Source organism: Cydia strobilella, chromosome 9 (assembly GCF_947568885.1).
Source record: "Cydia strobilella chromosome 9, ilCydStro3.1, whole genome shotgun sequence".
Taxonomy (NCBI): Eukaryota; Metazoa; Arthropoda; class Insecta; order Lepidoptera; family Tortricidae; genus Cydia; species Cydia strobilella.
Window position 1 is genome coordinate 15555242 of NC_086049.1, and position 10327 is coordinate 15565568.

At 42.8% G+C, this 10327-nt stretch overlaps 1 protein-coding gene across 1 annotated transcript; it reads right to left on the reverse strand.

Moving 5' to 3' along the window:
• Positions 1-3067: 3067 nt before the first annotated feature.
• On the reverse strand, positions 3068-9938 carry LOC134743923 (probable RNA-binding protein 46). Its single transcript, XM_063677556.1, has 6 exons — positions 9618-9938; positions 5878-5996; positions 5203-5294; positions 4598-4710; positions 3969-4151; positions 3068-3232 (listed from the first exon to the last, which is right to left on the reverse strand). The coding sequence occupies exons 1-6, from the start codon at positions 9792-9794 to the stop codon at positions 3068-3070; spliced, it is 849 nt and encodes a 282-aa protein (XP_063533626.1). The 5' UTR covers positions 9795-9938.
• Positions 9939-10327: the final 389 nt, after the last annotated feature.

Below are 10327 nucleotides of genomic sequence, written 5' to 3' on the forward strand. Positions count from 1 at the left end.
AGTAAACTACAATAACATGAATATTTCGTTGAAAAAACATCAAAAAATTGAGATTGCCAGTAATGCAACTATATGCACGGCGGAACCGGCGGTTGCACTTAATTCATAACATAAAACGATCTCGTACATACTTACTTAAATATCGATGCTGCCTTACATTTTCTTTTAATTTTAATAAATTATAATCTATGCAGTTAAAATGGATTCTTAATTCAATACATTACAGTTAAATTAAATAGTGTCTTAATGTAAAATTTACCTCTCTTAAGTAATAAAAGGAGTGCAAGAGAAGATTACACACGCACACCATCACCGAGGATAACTTTAGGAAATCGAAAAATAATATTGGTGCCCTTAGCAGCATTTAACAGCAAAACAGAAAGGAAACATTAAACTAAAATGACAACCAAATTCTTTTTCTTTTTCCCAAATCGCCGCATCAACACCAAACTGACAAAAACTTTGACAAGCTGCTCCAGAGACAACTAAAACTTGTAAACACTCTTGGCCAGTGTTTAGTAGCAAACAAATAAAAACAAAGACAATCAGTTATGCACGGCGCTTCCTCTCACACTCCGACACTGCACATGACATGCAACACAACACATAAAAACACATTTGCATTCTTAAACACAATACATGCAATAAATTAATCGTGGGTAAAAATTAAATTAATTGTAAAACGTTAATAATGGGTTATCCCTACCCCCACCCGCCCGAAACACAGCCTGGCAATAATAATAAATTAATAATCGTTATTTTAAAACACTTGGCTCAATGTAATGCTTCAATTACAGTAGATTACGTAAGTACCTAGTTGACAAGGCATAATCTGCAGTTTTGCATTCATTGAACGCCAACCGGAAAAACATTGCATTTAAAATCTGCGGGCACTCGGTCACGGCCTTGGCAATTCTTTATTGCTCGGCGGCGCCATATTCTAATTCTTTTGTGAATCTGTAGTGGAGATTCATGTGACTTCTGCAAAAAAGTACAGGCCAATAAGACGCTAAAAGTGCGTAGAGGTGTAATAAATAGACGGCCACATTTAAAGTGACCTCGATTAGCGTGATTCTGAGATCGCCCTAAATAGATGAAAGACAAAATCTTGTTAACAAGGTGCTCATTACTCGGGTCATAAGTCGGCTGCATGCCGCCTATTTCGATCCCACTTTCGCTCGTTGAGCTCATTACATCTGACGAATTTATCTTTTAGGCTGGAGACTATTCCGTATACCGTTCGTCTAGGTATTCTATGAGTTAGAACTACTTCAAATCACTTGTGGTTTCGTGCCGTGCAACTATGAAGTCGTCAAAAAAGAAGTTCAGCTTTTGATGTCAGGATAACAACGGCACGATCTCACTGCAGCTATAAAATCGGATTGACGACTCCTTTCCTTACAAATGATTAAGGATATATTTCATGGAAAAAGAAATACCTCGTATTGAAGCACGAATATCGCGTTACCGGGAATGAGCGACTTGTTAGCAAGAGTGATCGTCAGACGCCGCCTCGGGCCAACGTTCCCTAGCTACGTGTACCTAGAGAGCTGTCTAGTGAAGGCGGGTAGGTGTAGTGTGGTGTGGTGGTGTGGTGCAGAGCACTCACTGCGGCTTGCCGGGCTGCAGCGCGTGGTGCAGCGGGTGCGGCGCCGTCCACACGTTGAAGTCTCGCGGCGGCGGCGGCGGCGCGGCCGGCGGCGCCCACACGCGCCCCGCGCCGCCCAGCGCCAGCCCCGCCATCGACGACACGAGGCCTTCCATGCCCGTGCCCATGCCGGCGCCCATGCCCATGCCCATGCCCATGCCCATGCCCATGCCCATGCCCGTCTCCAGGCGAACGGCGCCGTTCCAGCTGCACACACAACATATTTACATTTTTACTTTTATACGTTCATATACACGCCTGTTCTGTAAGTAGATTGACCTAATGTCCCGAATTTCCGGAACGTCCCTATTTTTAGCCATATAATTTGGCCATGTCCCGAAAATTTGGAAATCCAATTTTGAACAGTACATATAATGTGCCCCGAATTTTCAATCTGAAATGTCGGAATCCCAAATTTTCATATAAGGTATACAGTGTAAGTGTAACCTACACGATAAAAGATACGTTCGAATCGAAAACATCGAAATGACAATGACTATAGATAGATGATATAGCATCGTAAGCGTCGATTGAAACTGCAATATCCAACTGATGATTTACATATAAAGTCGTAAAAAGGAAAATAACCGTCTGAGGAAATTTTCTTTAAAATTTAAAAAATTTAACACCTATCTGATCTAAACTCTATCTTAGTATAGTACCTATTAGTTTGTATCATGTCACTACCTGTGAGTTCCTATAATTGGCTTCCTGTATCAACTATAATTTTTATGTTAATGTCACAGCTGTTGGATCTCCAAATAAATAAAACAAATAAATAAAATATAATAATCACCGGCCCGGTCAAGGCGAACTAAAACCAGCAATTTTAATCACTTTCCTTTCTAGAACTAGCTCGGCCCTAATCTCGTCATACTTGCTATACCTAATATAGTAATATAGATACAACGACACACTTTCGGGCGACTAAAACGATAAGGTAGCTCGTAAAAAAATCTAATGTCTTTACCAACCACGATCCACGAACCTGTGTATTCTAACTAGTTGATCATAAACCTTACATAGTAGAAAATATGTGCTTCCTACTATAAAGGTTTTCCTATCAAATCGAAATACGTCTGTTCGTTTTGCTTAACAATTGTTACAAAATATATGACGCCTAGCAATCGAAGCATAGCAATAAGTCATTATTATTCATTCGACGTCTATTTAGATTTTGGGATGCAAAGGTTTTGTTTGCCGATCCTTTTTTTACCACGGTGGCAAACAAGCGTACTGCCCGCCCCATGATAAGCCGTACCGTAGCCCATAGATGCGTGTAGCTCCAGGGATGCCATATGCGCGCTGCCAACCCTGTACACTCCTTTCTTGAACCTGTACAGTGTACACTGGCCCATCTAGTAGGGTAGGTTAGTATCAGTATGTGACCTGTGGGAAGGGAACAACGCTCTAGTCAACTTACTCCTGGGCGTGGTGGCGGCGCGTCGCCTCGTGGATCATGCGCAGCCGGCGCGCCTGCGACCACGGCTCCAGCGTGTAGGACGGCGCGATGGGCGGCGAGTAGGCGCCGCTCTCCGGCACGCGCGTCAACTCCACGCCGCGCTCGGGACTCCAGCGGCCGACCTGCACAACACAAATACTACATTGTGATACAAGTGTGCTAAGTTGGTCATTACACACGAAGCGATATGTGCGCGCGAGCTGTGAGCGAGCCACAATAACCAATGCACACGCGTTTCATGCGACGTTTTTCAACACACTTGCGAGGAAAAAAAAATAACTTTCATATTAATAAAAAAAAACAGTTACTAAAAGACTAAAATCTGTCATACTGCCGGCCGCCCCTCGCCCCGACCGCGAGCGGGCCGGCCGGGCCTCGGCAGGCGGTCGGGGGGCGCCGGTGCCCGCCAGTCCGACCAATTAAAGAAGGCTCCGTTTCCATGCATTTTATTAGCAATGAGTTTTCTTTCTTAAGAGCCTTCTTAACTCAGTCGGATAATATAATGAAAAAGCACGAGTGTTATGTTATAATATACTGAAAAAGCACGCGTGTTTAAATTTAGGATTATGAGCCAAAAATCGGTGGAATAAAAACGTCGTTTTGAGCAAGTGTGTCGAAAACAAAACTATAGGTGCTTAGTACAACTACACAATATAAACGTTATTGGTTATTTCAGGCAAAGCGGCGCATCGGGGCATTCATACATGTTAGGTTGCGCTGACACAAGCAATATGCGTTTGTGTCGCAGTAAACCAAATCGTTACTGCTAAACACTGAAAGTGGACATTTGCCACATTACAGCATAAGGGACCGTGTGCATTCATTAGAGGGCGCTAGAGGCTACGGTACTGTACCCACCTCGCGATACTGCTTGAGCAGCTGCGGCGACTGCGGCAGCGACCAGTCGACGGCGGGGCGCGCGCCGGAGCCCCACGCGGCGGCCGCGGCGGCCACCAGCGCCTTGCGCGCCATGGCGGCTCCGCGGTGCGACTTGTACTCCACGATGGCCGCGCTAGAGGCTACCGAGCGACGGACGCGTACCTACAATATAAACGCCTCATTCAATGTGTGTCCAGAATGTCCACATCTCGCAATTGCAACGACAAACCATTTACAAAGGGATCATTAACAGGTCGTGTTAGTTTTGTAATTCCTACGATACGCGCATGCAGTACCCACGCGATCGGTTTGCGAATGGTGCGCTAGCACTAGCAGCGCTTTCGCCAAATCTGGACACACCACTAGTACACGAAACGGATGCGTATGCTGGGTATAGTGCTTTCTGCTACTGCCAATGTTACCGGTTTTTTTTTACCTTTTAAGGTAAAAGGAGTTTTTTCCACTGGCAAGCCCCAACAGCGAAAAACTTAAGATTCCCACGCAAAAACTGTTTTTTTAAGAGTGCTGGACAGCATAAGGAACTACAGAATTAGGATGTAACTAATTTTGCAGTTCAATAATATCATGGTTAATCAAATATAGCATACCTCGACCACCTCGTCCGTCAGCTCGTACAGCAGCCGCACGATCTCCGCCGAGGACAGCGTCGGCGGGATGCGCGAGATAAAGATGCGGCAGTTGTTGATGGACGGACACACGCCTGCAAACAAGCTTCGTTAACTTATGCGAGTCCACACAAGCAGCTCGACCTGTGTATATAGGTAGGTGTGCCTCGACTGACTCGCCAGAGGCATTGCTGTCACGCGGAGTTTACCTCGGACGAGGCGCATTTACACAGACCGAGGTCGTGGCAGCTCGTAGTGAGGCGGACGGACTCGCTTAATGAGATCAAACATAGAGGCGCTTTTGTTCCTTGCATCTTCGAAGAACACGATGCACTTGAACGTAGACAAATTTTGCAATGTCAAAACTCTCATTTTTAAAGGTCGTGCGAGGTATCCGTTCGAAAGTCTGGTTAGATTTTCACCTGATATAAAGTCGACATCTAAATTGCGAAAATCACTTCAGTAGACAATGTTACAACTTAAACCTACTTACGTGAAGTTACCCCACCCAATGTTATCTTTGATTGAAAATTGAAATTTCCTCGAATAAAATGGTTGTTCTTTTCGGTTGCTCTTGATGTACTTACCCAGTTGCCAAGAAGGCCTGATCATGTAGTTGTTAAACATCCGTATGGCGTTGCTCGCCTCCGCGTCGTTTGTATACATGGCGAATGCGTACCTGTGTAAACACAATAGTAGTTTTAGTAAAGCTTAGTACCTAACTTAAACTTAGACTCCGACCGGTGTAGAGTCCGACCACGCTAAGTTTTCCAAGTATGGAGCTAATAGGGATAGAGCTAATAGAGACTAGATGGTTACGCACCCCGACTGTTTGATGTGAATCATGCATGATAATTAAATTTGATGTCATTATGAAATTAAACGCATCTCCGCCGCCATCGGAACGCAGCTCTACAAACTATTCAAATGCGCTGCAGTGGGTTTCCTTCGGTACTAACTCGCGATCCCCGCAAGTGAAGTTTATCACGAACCGACACCGTGTCGGAGCAGCCGTGCAGGATGCGGCCGATGAACACCTGAAAATGCCACGGCATTGTCAGACTAAGCAACAGTCCAGTGGCTTCGGTACTGACCCGCGGTTCCAACAGGAGAAGTTGATCATCAGCCGGAACTCGAACAGCTCGCCGGCCTGCCGGAACAGAGGCACCATCGGAGCAGTCGTGCGGGATGCGGCCGATGAACACCTGAACATGCCACGGCGTTGTCAGACTAAGCAACAGTTCAGTGGCTTCGGTACTGACCCGCGGTTCCAACCGGAGAAGTTGATCATCAGCCGGAACTCGAACAGCTCGCCGGCCTGCCGGAACAGAGGCACCAGCGTATCCTCGAAGCAGTCGTGCGGGATGCGGCCGATGAACACCTGAACAACATGCCACGGCGCTGTTTGTAAGGTTGCCATAATTATTCGGATCTTATACGGGACAATGGGGTAGTAATATCGTTACAGGGAGAGGGAGGGGGTGCAAATCCACGTAGTACATATCCACATAGCTTGTTGCTTTTGTGTAAAGAAACTGGTTGTACAGAGATGATTGCATGTGAATTTGTGACCATTTATTTATGTAGGTATTCGACAGCGGTATTTATATACGAGACAAGTAAACATACGGGACGCGATACTTAAAAACGGTGACAGTCCAGCTGACGGACGTATGGCAACCCAATATGAACCCAGTCCATAAATGACACGAGTGTCGGTTTTTTGGCACGAGTCAAAGGACCCGGTGTGACGAAACTAAAGCAAAACCGGATTTTTCGCTACGCTAGCATCGGCAAACATCCCAGAGGCGCTGCAGAAATAGCAGAATCGAGGAAGCCCAAACAGCATTCTGAAAATGTTATAACTTATTATATTGGATACGCAGGGTATTATAGTTCTTCAGACTGAAACTGGCCCGCATTCCACACGTAAAATAACTTTGACACTTGACAGTAAGCTCGAAATAAAGTCAGCTTCACTTGGGCACTGCAGCGTGCAAAGTGCAAACCAAAATAATGACTATCAATAATTGATTAACTTTGAAATTTTATCGCATTAAGGTCACGACGTCATGAGTGGGTCATGACTTAGTTCCGCCCGAAAAGCTCGGCCGAATTTCACCTTCCCATATATTTGATTTTATTTTATTTATTTGGAAAGCAAACAGAAATAAGTAAGCAGGAGATGAGTTTACAAATACACATTAACACATATAAAACGGAGTTTCGTTATTGTTTTAAAACTACGTGTTGGATTGTAACGAAACTTTGTATATACAATGAGACGAGGTATATCTAAGTCTGTAATTAGTTTATATAGCTCCAGTTTGTAAAACAAACGGAATAGAGCAAAAACAAGTTTTGTATGAAAAACTTAAATTCGCTGTTTTTTTTACTATAGTATCTGAAGCTACATAAACTAATTACAGACATAGATATACCTTATCCTATTGTAAGTAGAAAGTTTCAGAGCAATCTAGCGAGTCGTTTTAAAATGAGAGCGTAATTACGTTTGTATAGAGAACCGAGCTTGCCCGCTTACGAGGAAAGCTTAAAAGTTAGATACCTCCGACGTTTCGAAGGCTAGATTGCCATCGTGGTCCCGTAGAAGGATAATATATCTTCTAGCTACGTGAAATTTTCGGACTACCCGACTTGGTCTTGTGTATCAATTTGAAAGTTTTGCAGTCCACTAGGGTTTTCATAAGGCTGGCACAACACTCTGTGTCTCGACGTCCGGTTTTCAACCGAAAAAAATATTTTTTTGCGCACGTTTACTAGATTCTATGGTGAATGAGTTCCTAAAATCATTGTCTATATTGAAATCGTATTCTTTGATTTCGATGGCTTGTACTTTTCTATTATAGGTAGTACAAAACAACCAATCCACCAATCTGAAGTAAGGATTTTTCGCCTTTGAATCGTACTTGAATACCTATAGGTACGCGTGATAGTATTTTAATTTTTTATTGATTTGTTAGCTACACACATCTTAAATCAAGCATCACACAACGCCAAAACTTGGCTAACACAAAGTGCATGTACATGCCCACCTTCCCCTTGCTACTTGCCTACCTTCCCGTACTATATCATACTGTATAACATTGACTTAATTACTTATATATAAAGACAGGCCTTACGGGCACTAAGAATGGTGCTAGTTCGGCGGTGTTCGCGCCAAGCCAATCGTGCAGTCTAAGAGTCTAACGTTACTAGTTGCGTTGCCAGTGTTGCGACCAATCGCGCGCGTGATGCGAAATCATCAACCAATCGCGTTGTGGCGTTATACCTGGGCGACATACTCGAACTCAACAAGTGACATGGGATGTAGGCAGAGACTTACCGTGGCCGCGCTACTCGTCGTCGGCCGCCATACTGCCCAAGTGCCCAATCTTCCCATACCACTCGGGCACTCGTCGAGTATGTGGCAGAGGTATTAAAGCCGCTGTACACATTGGGCTAAGGTACTGGGCCAACGTGTAGAGATCTACATGACTGTATGTTGGTAGGTAGTTGGCGCCAACGCTGGCTGGCCATCCAAATAGTCTCGGTTTATCGCACACACATCAAAGAATCGTGGTGCACTTCGCAAACTGTTTACACATTGGGCCAAGGTACTGGGCCAACGCGTTGGGCCAGCGTGTAGAGATCGGTTGGACTAAAGCAAAGGGGGCGGGGTTGGTGTTATTATGACACCTATTTTTTATGATGCTATCGTATAGAAGACGCTAAAATAAGCAAGTTTTGTAGAAAAAACTTTTTCTCTAAAATCAAAAATGGCCGAGATATTGGACCTGAAAGTTGAGCCGATTTTTAGGACATATTTAGAAAAAGTTCGATGGGTGTTGTTGTCATTATGACCCCTATTTTTTATGATGCTATCGTATAGAAGACGCTAAAATAAGCATGTTTGGAACAGTAAATTTAAGTAACAGAGACAAGATAGGTGCGACGACGAGCGAAGCGAGGAGTGTGTTAGGTTGACCGCGATGATCGCGATCAAACAGAGCGCGAAGCCGAGCGAGCGAAGCGAGCGTGCCGCGGCAGCGGCCGGCGAGCGCCAGAACAGACATGTTATTGTACCTACTAAAAAAATTCTAAGTCTTTTTTTGCACCCCCTTTGCTTTGCCAATTTTGAAGTCTATTATCTCGGTCATTTTTGATTTTAGAGAAAAAGTTTTTTCTATAAAACATGCTTATTTTAGCGTCTTCTATACGATAGCATCATAAAAAATAGGGGTCATAATGACAACAACACCCATCGAACTTTTTCTGTCCTAAAAATCGGCTCAACTTTTAGGTCCAATATCTCGGCCATTTTTGATTTTAGAGAAAAAGTTTTTTCTACAAAACATGCTTATTTTAGCGTTTCGAATGAAATTTTTCTAAGTGTTTTATGATTCCTGTATAATTTTCACTTTTGGTCAAAAAAATTATGTCCTTATATTGCGCCCCCTTTGCTTTAGGCGGACCCGTGACACGGCTGGAGTGGCACGGTGGCACCATTCTTAGTGCCCATAAGGCCCGTCTTTACGAAGTAACATATTAGTCAATGCTGGACACCTGACAAAAATGTAGGTCAAGCTAACGTCACGTCGTTTGGATTACTAATATACTTAATGGACTTGTCTGATGCAGAATGATAGAAGTAATCAGTAGTACAAATTACGTACAATACATTACATCTAGCATACCATGCGAAAAGGCGGGAAAATAATCGCGCCCCTGAACCACGATCACAAATATCACAATACCACAGCAAAAGAACAATTAACAAATACGTCAAATACACAAATCAAACCTATCAGGTAAAGTGGGAAGTAAATAGCTATACAATTCCTATAAGTACCTACATAGTACATAGGTACTAAAAGTTATTATTATCAAACAGGTGTTTCCGAGAAAAGCCAATCATTCTTGAGTTTGAGAGTATGGCACCTTGGCGACATCGTGGCGCCTCAATTCAAAATTTGGATGTAATGATAATAAAATAGAATCTTACCTCACAATTCCTAGACGGCTCCGGCCCAGACCATGCGTGAGGAGCCTTTCTGTAGATCCTCTGCCCATTAATTTGCGTCAGTGTATAAGATGTGTTATTTTCTGTTAGAGATAATAATCTCGAAGATAATTCATGTTGATTTACTTCACTACACGAATAATGCTTAAGAGGCGGCATATTAGCCAATATAAATTTAATTAATCTTAAATAATAGTTTCGAAAATATTTACTAAGGAGCACTACAACGACGCGTACTCCGCATAAGGAAAAAGAAACGATTTCTATGATTTTTTGACAAGAACAGAAAATGGCGAAATTAAAACCAAAATGGTGGAATCAACCTTGAGAAGTTTTCGAAAATAAATCAAATTAATGTCTACTATATATTATAAGGACTTATGTAAAGACAGCAAAATAAAATGATTATTAATTATTTATTTTATTTATATAAAAACATTATTAACTAAGGAAGGAGACAAGATTATCCTAAAATAGATATTCATCAACTATCACCGGAAATGAAAAGTCAGTCGAACAGTCATATTATTTTCAATTGAAAATAGAAATAGTCGTTACATTTTTTATTACTTGCTAGTTCTAAAAGCAAAATTGCGTTAAGAGATTAGATCATTTAAAAATTCACAACTTTTTTTTATAAGCGCCATTTATGTCGTTATTTTGTTAAATAATAAATCTTCTTTCCAGTGCAT